This window comes from Hyaena hyaena, unplaced genomic scaffold (genome assembly GCF_003009895.1).
Source record: "Hyaena hyaena isolate Hyena2069 unplaced genomic scaffold, ASM300989v1 scaffold_186, whole genome shotgun sequence".
Classification (NCBI taxonomy): Eukaryota; Metazoa; Chordata; class Mammalia; order Carnivora; family Hyaenidae; genus Hyaena; species Hyaena hyaena.
In genome coordinates, this window is record NW_024080818.1 from 2,215,911 (window position 1) to 2,229,697 (window position 13,787).

General features: G+C 42.8%; 1 protein-coding gene and 1 pseudogene across 5 annotated transcripts in view; one reads left to right on the top strand and one right to left on the bottom strand.

The window, feature by feature from the left end:
- The window catches only part of HPS3 (HPS3 biogenesis of lysosomal organelles complex 2 subunit 1), a 37,057-nt gene extending 36,142 nt beyond the window's left edge, over positions 1-915 (bottom strand). For all 5 annotated transcript variants that reach the window (XR_005530004.1, XR_005530003.1, XM_039241032.1 and 2 more), the window contains exon 1: positions 613-915. Coding sequence is in view for 3 of the 5 variants with exons in the window: in XM_039241032.1 (XP_039096963.1) it covers positions 613-829 (217 nt within the window). In the remaining 2 variants the exon portion in view is untranslated. The remainder of the gene's footprint in view (positions 1-612) is intronic.
- An 11,545-nt stretch (positions 916-12,460) lies between these two features.
- LOC120237649 overlaps positions 12,461-13,787 on the top strand; it is a 3,608-nt pseudogene continuing 2,281 nt past the window's right edge.

Below are 13,787 nucleotides of genomic sequence, written 5' to 3' on the forward strand. Positions count from 1 at the left end.
CTTCACATTTCGGTGGAAAAAGGGTAATGGATACTATTACACTGGTTTTTTTTTGGGGGGGGGGGGCGGTCTATGACATGAGTTCACGTACATAGACTTAAGACCCAGCATATAATGTCAGCTTTCAAAACCCGACAAGTGGATAAAGGTAAAGATGTAAAAGGAGTGGCCATGAGTTGGCATATTTATTGAAGCTGGGAGTACTGGGGTGCAGGATACTATTCTCCCTACTTCTGAATGTGTTTGAAATTTTCTACACTTTTGAGTTTGGGTTTTTTGGAGTTTTATTGTTTGTTTCTAAGTGCCTCGGTTGAGTGGAACCCAGTCACGAAACCTCGGGCCTTTCCAGTGAGCAAGCGAGATAAGGGGCAGTCAGTGCGGCAACCCGCCTCCCCCCCAACCCCCCACTAGAAGCAGGCGCTCAGCTGCGGTTGCCATGACTACCACCGCGCGGCCCTGAGCACCTTCAGCAATCAGCCGCCCGACACCCAACAAGTTCCGGGAAGCACGAAGTCCTCTCCCCACTCAAGAGTGCCGTCCGGGACGCTCGATCCTCAAGGAAGGAGGCCCCAAGCCGGGGTCTAGGCACCCCGTGGCCTCGCCGTTACTCACCGGCCTCGCTGTAGGCCAGGCACAGCACCCTGCCCAGCGTGGAAAAGGCGCATCTCGGCTGGCACAACTCCTGTCCGGCCACTGCGAATGCCTCAACCTTACAGCCTGCCGCCACGAAGAGCGCGTCGCGTCCGCCGCCGCAGAACCGCTCGGGCTCCAACTTGCAGGGCACCACCTGCTGCGACCCGAACGGGTGCAGATTATACAGCTGCACCATCCTGCCGACCCACTGCCGGGCAGCGCGGCGGTGCCGGCTCCAGCCTGCACGCCCCGCGGGGCGCCGGGAGACCCCGTGCCGCTCGCCGAGGCTGGACCGCTTCCGCCAGCGATGGCACAGAGCCGAGTCACGTGAGCTCCACCCGGGTCGCCTGCGGCTCTCCTTCTTAAAGTGGCTGCTACGGGGCGAGGGCTGGGCTGGGGAGGAGTCGCCTCCGCCCGGCGCGCCCTAGCCCCACAGGCCTCTGGTTCAGGGGCTTGGACCCGGCCTCCCTTTGCTGGCACAGTTCCGCGCTGCGCGGTTGACGGGCGCAGAGACTTCAGTGTGACTTAGAATGTGCTTAGCAAAAGAAAAAAAAATTTTTTTTTGCTAAAGAATCGTGGACCTCACCTAGTAAACTCCAGATATTTGACAAAAGATTAGTTTGAGCCCCAGAGAATGGAAAGACTAGGGGTGAAATCCCCTAGCGCTCAGCCCAGTGCGTCTAAGACTATCCTGTAATCTGGCCTGTATGTATTCCTGACGTCTCAACGTGGGGCTCGTGGTTGCAACCCCAATTTAAAAAAACAAAACAAAGCACATTTAGATGGGGTTCCTGGGGTGGTTATGTCAGTTAAGCATCCAGCGCTTGATCTCAGCTCAGTTCTTGATCTCAGGGTGGTGAGTCCCATGTTGGACTCCATGCACCGCGTGGAGTCTACTTACTCAGACATTTAGTGAAGTGAGCATTGGAACTACTCTTTATAATTTATCCAGAAAATAATGTATGTAAGTATAGATTGAGGGATGCTCTCTTACTTTTGGTGTCTCTTTACTTATGCAGAGTTAAAATTAAAAGGAAGAGCACATTTTCCTTTGGTTAGATTCTATTTGTCACCCTCACAAACCCTTCTAAGAATTTACAAACTAGGTGCAATTGGGTTGAAGTTAAACTCTCCCTCCATTTCCTGTGCCATCTAGAGGAATAAAGTACCCCTTAGTAGTATGGTACTCTCCTTCACCTAATCCAACCAGTAGGAACGCTTTGGGAAACAACCATTCACCAAATTCATTGAGGCTGAGAATTGGACAAGGAAGTTACTCTGTTCATCAAGCTAGGGCAGAAAACTCATAGAAGGCTCTTATAGAAAACGAAGAGCCTAAGAACTGCTTACAGTAACTCATTTAAGATACAACACTCATGAACACCCCTTTCTCCACAAATATATGCCATATTGTTCTTTTTTCATTTTCTCCGAGGCTGAAAATTACAATTTCTGTACTAAATTAAAATTTCAAGACTAAAATTACAATCTTATTGTAATTTCACCTACATTAAAAAATGTCTATTTTGGAGAAAGGAGATTTTCCCACAGCCTGGAACCCCAATCCCTTCTAGAGATAGCCACTGCACCTGGCTTATTTAAGATTCTTAGGGAATAGACATGCTAGCCAAGGGAAGGTGGGGAGTGTGCCTAGTTTCCACATATGTCGGTAGCTACAAGTAGGAGTTGCCTGCTTGTATTCTGTTACAAATGCAGGGGCAGCAGCGGGCACACCATAATTTCCTTCTGGGAGGCTGTGTTGGTCTGCTAGAGTAGCCATAACAAAATACCACAGACTAGATAGCTTACATAGCAGATTTTTTTTTCACAGTTCTGGAGGTCAGAAGTCCAAGATTATGGTGTGTGCAGTTCTGGTTTTTCCTAAGGCTTCTTTCCTTGGCTTGTAGAGAGCCACTGTCATAACCCATTTGGGCTGCTATAACAAAATACCACAGACTAGGCAGCTTATAAATAACAGAACTATATTCCTCACAGTTCTGGAGACTGGGAATTGCAAGATCAAGATCAAGGTGCCAGCATAGAGTAGGATTAGAGTCCTCTTAGAGGTTGTAGACTGTTGACTTCTTGCTGTGTTCTCACTGAAAGGGGCTAGGGAGCTCTGTGGAATCTATTTTATAAGAGCACTAATCCCATTCATCAGAGTTCTACCTTTATGACTTAATCACCCCCAGAGGCCCTACCTTCTATCACCTTCGCATTGGGCATTAAGATTCCAGTATGTGTTCAGCAGCATTTATCATTAGGGAAATGCAAGTCAAAACTACCATTAGAGACCACTATGCATTTATTGTAATAACTAAAATTAAAAAGACTGATCATAACAAGTGTTGGTGAGAACACTGAGTAACTGATGTGGATGTCAAATGGTATAATAACTTTTGAAACAGTTTGGCAGTCTCTTAGAAAATTAGACATACACCTACCAAATGGTCCAACCATTCTACACCTAATTCTCTTACCCAAGAGATCTGAAGTCAGGCATATATCTTTAAAAAGGATTGTACACACATTCTTACGGCAGCGTTATGTGTAATAGTCAAAAATGGAAAACAACCCAAAAATCCATCAACAGATGAATGGATAAACAAATTTTGTTTTATCCGTACAACAAAATACTACTCAGCAATAAAAAGGAATGTACTGTTGGTACATATAACAACACACATAGATCTCAAAATAATTATGCTGAGTGAAAGAAACCCAACAAAAATAGAATGTACTCTTATTTAAATAAATGATTCTATTCACATAAAATTCAAGAAAATATAAACTATAGTAAAAGACAACAGCAGTTGTCTGGGTCTGAGTGAGGGACAGGGAGGTGACCAAGATTACAAAGGAACATGAGGAAACTTTTGGGAATGATGGATATGTCCATTATCTTGATTTTCTTAATGGGTTTCTTGGTGAATACGTATGTCATAACTTATCAGATTGTGTACTTTAAATATGTGGATTTTTTTTTAAGACTACAAGACATGTAACAGCTAAGATTTACCCAAATCATATTGCTAATTAGAGGCAAAGTGAAGCTCATTGTATGAATCTCAATTAGATAGTAGGTACTTTATTAAGTATTTCTTTTAGAATTTAAAACAAGAATGATGAAGACTAGAGTTCAGTGGTAAATAATGCGTTCTAAGTTACTTGCTATGTTAAGGAAAACATTTTAAAATTCTAAAGAATAAGAAATTTTTTTAAATTTTTTTTAATGTTTTATTTATTTCTAGGAGAGAGAGAGGGAGAGAGACAGCGTGAGCAGGGGAGGGTCAGAGAGAGAGGGAGTCACAGACTGAAACAGGCTCCAGGCTCTGAGCTGGCAGTCAGCACAGAGCCCGACGCGGGGCTCGAACCCACGAACCGCGAGATCATGACCTAAGCGAAAGTTGGACGCTTAACCAACTAAGCCACCCAGGCGCCCCAAGACTAAGAAAATTTTTAAATAATGGCAAGCACCTACGTGGCTCAGTTGGTTAAGTGTCTGACTTTGTCTCGGGTCATGATTTCAAGGTTCCTGAGTTTGAGCCCAGCATCCAGCTTTCCGCTGTTAGTTCCATGGAGCTGCTTCAGATCCTTGGGCTCCCTCTCTCTCTCTGCCCCTCTCCTACTTGTTCTCTCTTTCTCTCAAAAATAATTTAAAAAAATTTTTTTTAATTAAGAGAAAGAGAAACAAGGGCTCCTGGGTGGCTCAGTCAATTAAGCGTCCAACCTCGGCTGAGGTCATGGTCTTGTGGTTTGGGAGTTGGAGCCCTGCATTGGGCTCTGTGCTGACAGCTAACTCAGAGCCTGGAGCCTGTTTCAGATTCTGTGTCTCCCCCTCTCTCTGCCCCTCCCATGCTCATGCTCTGTCTCTGTCTCTCAATAATAAATTTAAAAAACGTTAAAACTATTTTATAAAAGAGAAATAGACAGTGTCAGTTTTATGCTCAGAATGTTCCAATGGCTTCCCATGATATTCAGATCGAAACTAAATTTTCTTGGCCTCCAAGGCCCTGCATGATCTAGTCAACCTTATCCTCTCTCTCCAACCTCATTTCCTACCATTCTCTTTCATGGTGCCATAGACACAGAAACCCTTTCTCTGTTTTCTGAACATCTGCTACTCATTCTCTTAGGATTTTAGCACTTGCTGTTGCCTGTCCCTATAACCTGTTCCCAGATCTTCCCATGACTTACTGTCTTGCTTTTTTTAGGTCCTCTCTAATATTACTTACCTGACATTCCATATAACATGCCTTCCAGACCATGTGGACTCATTTTTCTTCTTTATGGGTTTCCTGAAAGAAAGAGTAATAATCACAAATGCAACTCTAGAAGACATATTATTTTAATAGAACCCTCATTATTAACAGGGATTTTAGAGGCCTAAAGCAGAAGTAGATTCCAGCTGTGGAGCTCTTTTGGAACTGCCAGGATCTTGCTGGGCATCCCTGATCTCCACTGATGGTCTGGCATTTAGACCCCAGTATGTGCAAATCTAGGGCATTCAGAGGCTGTCACTCAGACAGTAAAGTGACACAAAGGTCATCATCTCTTATTCAAGTGGATCCTACTACACTTAGTGTTTAGACCAGTTTGCTGGCGTCTATAAAAATGTAGAGTTGCTCTCAGAATCACACCATGCGTTTCATTTATTGATCACCCCACACTTGTGCTATGGGTGCCCCCGCCATTTGCTAGTATCCCATCATTTGTTGACAGACTGGGAAGGAGTAGTGAAGTTGGATTGGCCATCTTTCAGCCTGAAGAAAAGTTTGGGATTGGTTTCTACATTTGCGGGATTGGTGAATATAACAAGCCTGGAGACAGACATCAAGGCATCCTACAGAGACCAGAAGGAATACAGAACGGTGTTTCCTTGCATTTTCACTCCTGAGCCTCTTCCACATAAATGCAATCCTTTCAATTTTCTTCAATAGCAGGTCTCCCTCTTTGACCTCCATGAATTTCCTTCTTTTTCTGATAACCTTCCCAGGCCCATGGAGCATAGAGTAGAGTGTGCAACATACACACTCAGAGTAACCACAGCAGATGCTCATCTGGTCTCTTCTAGGTCCCAATTCCTCACTGAAAAAACTTTTAGGGTCTTTCACAGTGTTTTGCTTTCATGGGACATTTGTAGTTAGTTTATTCATTCCATTTAAAAATATAGAAGTCAAAACATGAATTTTCAAGGCATCTTTAAAATCTCCACTCTGGAAACACTTATCTAAAGGAACAAAGTATACCAGCTCAGAATTTCTTATTGGTATATCACCACATGTCTTTTTTCAGTTTTTTACTTAAAGAGGCCAACTCATTAGGGCAGAAAGCAGGACAGGCAAGCCATTCTAGAAGTTTAAAATACCAAATGTTATTAAAGTAGAACGTAGGGATTTCTATAGCAACCCAAAATATAATGGTATCCAGAACTTGTCTTGCGCTTTAAGGAAAGGATGATAGTTTAGAATTCCAGGTAGAGGGATGTCCAGGTGACTCAGTCAGTTAAGTGTTTGACTCTTTATTTCTGCTCAGATTATGATCTCACGGTTCTTGAGATCGAGCCCCATGTCGGGCTCCATGCTAACAGTTCAAAGTCTGCTGGGGCTTCTCTCTCCCTCTCTTTTTGATCCTTTCCTGCTCATGTTCTCTCTATTGCTCTCTCAAAATATAAATAAACATTTAGAATGCCAGGTAATAACTGCACATATGCCCACGTTGCCACCCAAAGCCAACTTTTACTCCCATTTTTCTACTGTCATGCACAGCACAAGACAACATCCACATGGGCTCTTTGATTTGCTCATGCTGGTGCCTTCACTGAGGCCCAGCCAAGCCAGTGTTGTCCTTTCCTTTCCTTCTGCAGCTTCCATCTCTACCTACCCTTTGCCTTGGGATTCCTTCTCCCACAGGACTACTCCTAAAATCGATCTTCAGGTACCCGAGTCTTGAATATATTTGCTGCTGGTTAATGCTAGGAAAACAAAACAAACAGGCAGAAACAGTAAATAACAAAGATGGGTAAATTTCAAAAGTTACAAATTCTCACAAAGTTCTCAGACTTGTCCTCTGAGCTACAGTTGTCAATTTCCCTAAAATTTCCCAATGCCACACACACATACACATTTCCCTCCTTACCTTTTCACTCAATAAAGCAGGGCTAATGGAATAGATTCCTCTTTTGCTCAGTGGGACAATTTACATTTCTGGTGACTCCAGATTACATTTTGCCTAGCTCACTCAGTTTCTATCATAGTCAAGAACAGTCCCTTCTGGGGCGCCTGGGTGGCTCAGTTGGTTAAGTGTCCGACTCTTGGTTTTGGTTCAGGTCACAATCTCACAGTTTCATGAGTTTGACTCTGCACTGGTAGCATGGAGCCTGCTTGGGATTCTCTCCCTCCCTTTCACTCTGCCCCTCTCCCACTCACACACTGTCTGTCTGTCTCTCTCTCTCTCAAAATAAATAAACTTAAAAAAAAAAAAAAAGTAGCCCCTTCTGGAATTTCCTTATATAGAATGACTCCTAACTTGAAAGAACACATATATATGTGTTACCACACAGGCAAACATATATAAATTAACTATATCTAGTATAAATACATCTATTTCATGAGTTAACATTGTTTTTCTATGAACTATGAACTAATAGAATTTTCTATGAACTACCTGTATTAATTTTTTAAGAAGATGTACCTGTTAAATACATATACTTGCAATTACTGGCTTTGCATTGCTTCTGTTGTGAGAGTCCAATCCTATATCTTTTTAGAAAGAGTTATTCTTGAGAATAATTTTATGGTAAAAAATGGATGTTTTACAAAATATTTTTCAATGTTTATTTTTGAGAGAGAGAGAGAATAGGAGGGGCAGAGAGAGAGGGCAAGACAAAATATTTTAAGCGATGATTTTCTTGTTTCTGGGCCAGACAAGTCCTAAAAAAGGTAGTATATAAACAGGTTATCTGATTTTTAAAAAATTACATTATACAAAATCTTTAGTCTTTTCGTTAGTTATATATTTCTTAAACCAAACAGACCCTTCACAGTAAACCAGTGGTTCCCAAACCTGAGTGTGCATCAGACATTCCTGGAAAGCTTGTTAAAATACTTTTTGCTGTGCCTCACCCCTACTTTCTGATTCAGTAAGTCCACAGTAGAGTCAGAGAAACTACATTTCTAACAGATTCCTAGGCATCGTTAATTCTGCTAATCTCCAGACCAAACTTTGAGAACCATTCAGTAAACAAGTTGGCTGGATGAATCTGAAATCTTATTACAGCCACAAATTGTTTACAGTGGTAACTACCTCATGAAATAGTCTTACATTTCCACATGCATAATGTATTGTACCGATCACAATACAGGATATTTTGACATTAAAATAAATCAATCCACAAATATTTATTGAGTTAGGAGAGTGCCAAGAGCATTCAGCTGATAGTCAACTTTTCTTTAAAAGTTTATTTTTTTCTTTATTTTTTTTAGAGAGAGAGAGTGCAGGAAAGGGGCAGAGGGAGAGGGGCAGAAGGAGTGAGAATCTTAAGCAGCTCCACACTCAGAGCAGAGCCTGACTGAGGCTCAATCCTGCAACCCTGCGATCATGTCCTGAGCCAAAATCAGGAGTTGGATGCTCAGCCAATTGAGCCACCCAGGTGCTGCCAGCTGATAGTCAATTCTAATCCCAGCTTTACAACTAACCGTGGTTTGGTGCCAACACTCAATCTCCCTAGACTTGAGTTTCCACATCAGTAGACCAAGGGGAGTGAGCAAGATGAGGTATCATCCATATCTACAAAGCACTTGATGATTCTTTGCTACTTCATGTAAGCCAACATGCTGAGTGAAGTGAGGGAGTGTGAGACACAGAACCTGCTCCTTAGCTGGGAACACAAGATACATACCCAGAAAAAGATACCAGCCTAAACCCACATAATGGTGCTTCAGAATTCCATCCTGGTGGAATGACATAGGAAAACTATCTCTTCACTCAGGCTCAGACTAAGGGAATTTGGACTTGTTCTAGAATATTCATAATATCTTTAACAGAGGAAACCATTCTCCCCCATTTCTTTCTATCCTCCCTCTTTCCTTCTTCTTTCTTTTCTTCCTTCCTCCCTTTCCCTCCCACCCCCTTTTTGATAAATACTTACTGGGACTCGTATGGAAATGCCAGGGTAAACAGCCTGAAACCAAGTCATCTCAGCTGAAATGTTACTTTACCTTACCAAGCCTGTTTCTTCAACTATAATACTGCTATTGTAAGCCTCTTATGAGATAATACACATAAAATTATTCCTGAAGGGCCTGCCACATAGTGAGAAAATATTATATCCTTGTATCTTCCCAGAGGGTTATATAGTGCTGGACACTTGAGTAATCTGAAAATGAACAATGGCCAGACATGTAGGACTTGAAGATGAGTAGAGAATGAATGAGGGACAAAAAAGATTGTAAATACTAAATACACCAAGGAGAAAAGGAAAAAATTCACTATTTGTGGATTAGAAAGTGGAATAGTACAGTGATTAAGAGTTTGTGAGGGGCACCTGAGGGGCTCAGTTGGTTAAGCATCCAACTTTGGCTCAGGTCATGATCTCACAGTTCGTCAGTTCAAGCCCCACAATCAACTCCACGCTGACAGCTTGGGGCCTGGAGCCTGCTTCAGATTATGTGTCTCCCTCTCTCTCTCTGACCTGCCTCTGCTTGTGCTCTCTCTGCCTCATTCTCCCTCTCTCAAAAATAAATAAATAAATAAATAAACAAACAGTAAAAAAAAAAAAAAGAGTTTGTGCTCTTGGAGACAGACTATCTGGATTTGAACCCTGGCTTTGCAATTTACTAGCTATATTGTGTGATCATGGTAAATTATTTAACCATTCCTTACCTGTTTCTCCATGTGTAAAATGGAAATAATGATAGCTTCTAGACTTTTATTCTTTTATTTTATTTTAAATGGGCTAAAACCTGTTAAGGGTAAGACATATATATTTGGCACGTTATAAAAGCTTAATAAGTGAAAGTTGCTATTATCATCTTTCAACCTAATTCCCTGGCCACTCCAGTAAGGCTCTTGTTCTTGGGAATACTAAATAGCAGAGAGGCTCTCATTGCTTTCGGTTGGAACTACATTAAGTGCATTCCTGGAACTGCTTCCCTGAGGACTCCTGCTTTTCTCTTATGAAGTTAATAAGATACAAAGTTTACATCAGGTTCACATTCCTTTTTTAAAACTGAGCAGAGGACTTAAGGCAGCGGTTCCCAAATTTTGCTGTGCGTTAGAATCACTGGGGAGCTTTTCAAAGTACCATTGCTCACATTGCACCCCTTATCAAAAAAAGTGAAATCAGAATGTTTGGAGACAGGGACCAGGCATCAGTATCTTTAAAGATTCCAATATGAAACAAGGTTGGGAACCTCTGGCTTAACCAACCGGTTTTCCTTCTGATGCTTGTGCTTAATAAATTAATGACTTTATTTGGGACATTGTTTCATTTTTCTAAGTAACGTGTGTAAAAACTATGATAACAGTAACAGGGCTGATCAAGCTGTAAACTAAATTGCTCTTCAGTCAATAGTGCCCTCTGGTGGTGTGATTAGAACCTAATAATAATCTGCTTTTCTTGGGCAGTAAGAATGCCTTTAACACAGGAAAAAGGTGTCCAGGAGGACTATCCTCCACTTCTCTGCCCCTTTACTATTTATACATATATCTAGAAAGGGAAATTTAGGTCTAGCATGTAAGCTAATCAAGATCACACAAGAATAATTGATAGCTGTGAAACTGAAATGTAACTGGCCCTCCAACTTCCTCTTTCTCTCAAGGGCGTCCTCCCCCCAGAGTGGCACTATCTTCACAGCCTCCCAGTACCAGCACCACCAGTGTGCATCAATAGCTTCCGGGTTCTATTTCTAGCTCCCAAGCATGACCTTGATTCCTGCAATTGCTAAACACAGTCACATAACTGACTTGAGCTAGGGTTTTTATTTCTTCTGTGGGGTAGAAGGGAAAGGTTACACTCCTGGCTAGGAAAGTCTGACTGACTGGGCCTTCTGGTTAAGGCAACAACTGTCTCCATTTTACAAATGAGAATGAGGCCCAATGAGGTATTGCCATCATCAGTAGGAGGTGGTTCATCTTGACACAACTCTGTTCTCTGTCCTGAATCCAAGAGGCTTCATATCAAGTGGGGAAACTGAAGCCCAAGTACAGAACTCTTTTCTCCAGGCAGGCTTCTTCTTCTTCTTTTTTTTTTTTTTTTTTGTTTTATTTCTAGGAGAGAGAGAGAGAGAGAGAGAGAGAGAGACAGCGTGAGCAGGGGAGGGTCAGAGAGGGAGGGAGATACAGACTCTGAAACAGGCTCCAGGCTCTGAGCTGGCAGTCAGCACANGAGCAGGGGAGGGTCAGAGAGGGAGGGAGATACAGACTCTGAAACAGGCTCCAGGCTCTGAGCTGGCAGTCAGCACAGAGCCCGACGCGGGGCTCGAACCTACGAACCGTGAGATGATGACCTAAGCGAAAGTCGGACGCTTAATCTCCAGGCAGGCTTCTGAAAGCCCCTGGCTAACCTAAAGCCCCAGCACTAATGTTACATTAGAGATGTGGCATTCTCAATATGAGGTAACAAGGAATGATGCCACAATACTAACAAAAGCAATGGATTGTAGGGTCTAAATGAGAGTAGGAGGGGCACCTGGGTGGCTCAGTCGGTTGAGCGTCCAACTTCGGCCCAGGTCATGATCTCACGGTTCGTGGGTTTGAGCCCAGCGAAGGGCTCTGTGCTGACAGCTAGCTCAGAGCCTGGAAGCCCGTTTCAGATTCTGTCTCCCTCTCTCTCTGACCCACCCCTGCTGGCACTGTCTCTCTCTCTCTCTCACTCAGAAATAAATAAAAAATTAAAAAATAAAAGAAAGTAGGATATCAGTGTTGGAGGGTAGAGGCAGAAGATTTAGGGACTAGAGGATGGGAGAAGGGGTGGGGTGGATCCTTGTAGATGGACTTGCAGAGTTGAGTCTCTGAAGCAGGGATGGAGTGAATTGAAGATTAGGAGCAAGGGAGAAGGGAGGTCTGGGATCCCGATTAGGTCTTTTTCCTGGAGATTGAGACTGAGAACAACCAACTGCTCCACTGCCCCTACGAAGACTTCTGGAGCAGAAGCCTGGTGGTCACCACAGTGTGACTCCCAGGACATTTGGGCTTCTGGGGACCAAGACACCATCCTGGCCGGTGTGAGTTGGTGAACACCTGGGCGTCCTCAGCCATCTTCCCTTGCTTGGCACAAGGCAGGGTCGGCCGCAGGTGTCTCCCCTCTCCTACTTTTTGCAAAATCTCGATTTCTCAGAACTTCAAATGACATCATGGTCTTAACAAACTGTGACAGGTCTAAACGAGGCTTTGCTGACGCCATCCCAAGAAAGTTAGGGATTGCCTCAGCTCCCGCGGGAGAAGGGATTAATCCTGCTTTTTGCATTCTGCTGAGAGTAAAGCTTCCCAGCAAGTACTGCAGTGATTTCTGGGAAACACAGTCCTGGATAAGGATGATGCATTCCCAGAGAATTCTGGGATGAGCAGATTTTGGTTTCCACCTTCGCATGTGCATTGCGCTCTGGAGCCTGGTACTTGCTCTCGCGAGAAGTGGGCACAGGCGGCCAACTGCAGAAGCTTGGATTGGTGTAACCTAAAGGCCGGCGGAAGTAATTACACTCATTACCTCTGCTTCTAGATCGAGGTTCTGTTTGACCTTCCTACGGTTTGGGATTTATTCATTCCAGAGTTCACAATCTGGAAAGGGCTAACAAGCAAGCTGAGAAAATGGCATAAGTAGAAGGGCATGTGTTTTAATTGCTGTGCTGCGCGGAAGCGAGTGGGTAAGGTTTTCCAGAGCAACTGAAGTTGGAGCTGAAACCAGGACCGCGAGGCAGGAGGCGGACTGGGGGTCCAGTCGGGGCTAAGGCTTCTGGTAGAGTAATAACGTGGTTTTAGTGTTCTGCTCTCACCTAAAATTTTTACCCTATTTTTATAAACTGTTAATTTCTCAGTTTTAGTAAAACAAGTAAATTGTGTCTTTAGCTAAGTTTAGCCTGTGTGATGCCACGTGTAGATTTTTTTTTGAGTTTTTTTTTTACTTTTGATTTTTGTGTGACTTTTAATGTCTTTGTGTATATTTTCAGTTGTTAGATTAAATTGTATGATGTGAGGTAGAACATTAAACTAGCCTCAGAATCAGGAAATGGGGGTTTAGACTGTAGGCCACAAGGATAATTAAGCCTCAGTGATGAGGAAGAAAAATATGTAATTTCACTGTGTTTGTTCTGGGACTTTGAACTACCTCAAGAATAGAAAGCCAAGCAGTAATATTTGTAATGATTCCCTAGCTTTATGAATGAGAATATTTTGTAAATAGGTAGAAAGAGGAGGAAGATGAAAACATCTAGTTATACAGTAGAATTACAGTAAGATTTTTAGGTTGATGTGGACTTTTATTTTACTGTTTGCGTGGTGTTTAATGTTGGAGTAAGAGAGCAAATATGTTGGGGCACAAGTCAACTATGCGGGGTCAAAGCTTGCTGTGGTGGTCTCTTAGTTTTGTTTTGGATGTGTGTTTGTTTTGTTTCATATTGTTTTTGTTTTACAGGCGATCCCTGACTTACAGTCGTTTGACTTAATGATTTTTTTGTCCTTACTGTGGTGCAAAAGCAATTACATTCAGTAGAAATTACACTTCATATTTTGAATTTGGATCTTTTCCTGGGCTACTGATATGCAGTGTGATACTGTCATGATGCTGGATAGCAGCAGCTAGTGGCAGTGAGTCGCACCTCCCAAACAACCGTGTGATCCCAAGGGCAATCAACTGATAAACTTAGAATTATTCTGTTTTTCGCTGTCAATACAGTATTCAATAAATTACATCAGTTAATGCACACTTTATTATAAAATAGGCTTTGTGTTAAAGGACTCTGCCCCACTGTAGGCTAACAAATCTGAGCACATTTATGGTAGTCCAGGCTAAAAAGAAGGACAGCTACTATATGTTTGCACGTATAGGAGGATTAGGAGGAACTTAATGGAGGACCATGGGGCAGAAGAAGGGGGGAAATAGTGGGGGGGAGGGAGGGAGGCAAACCATGAGAGACTCTTGAATGCTGAGAACAAAC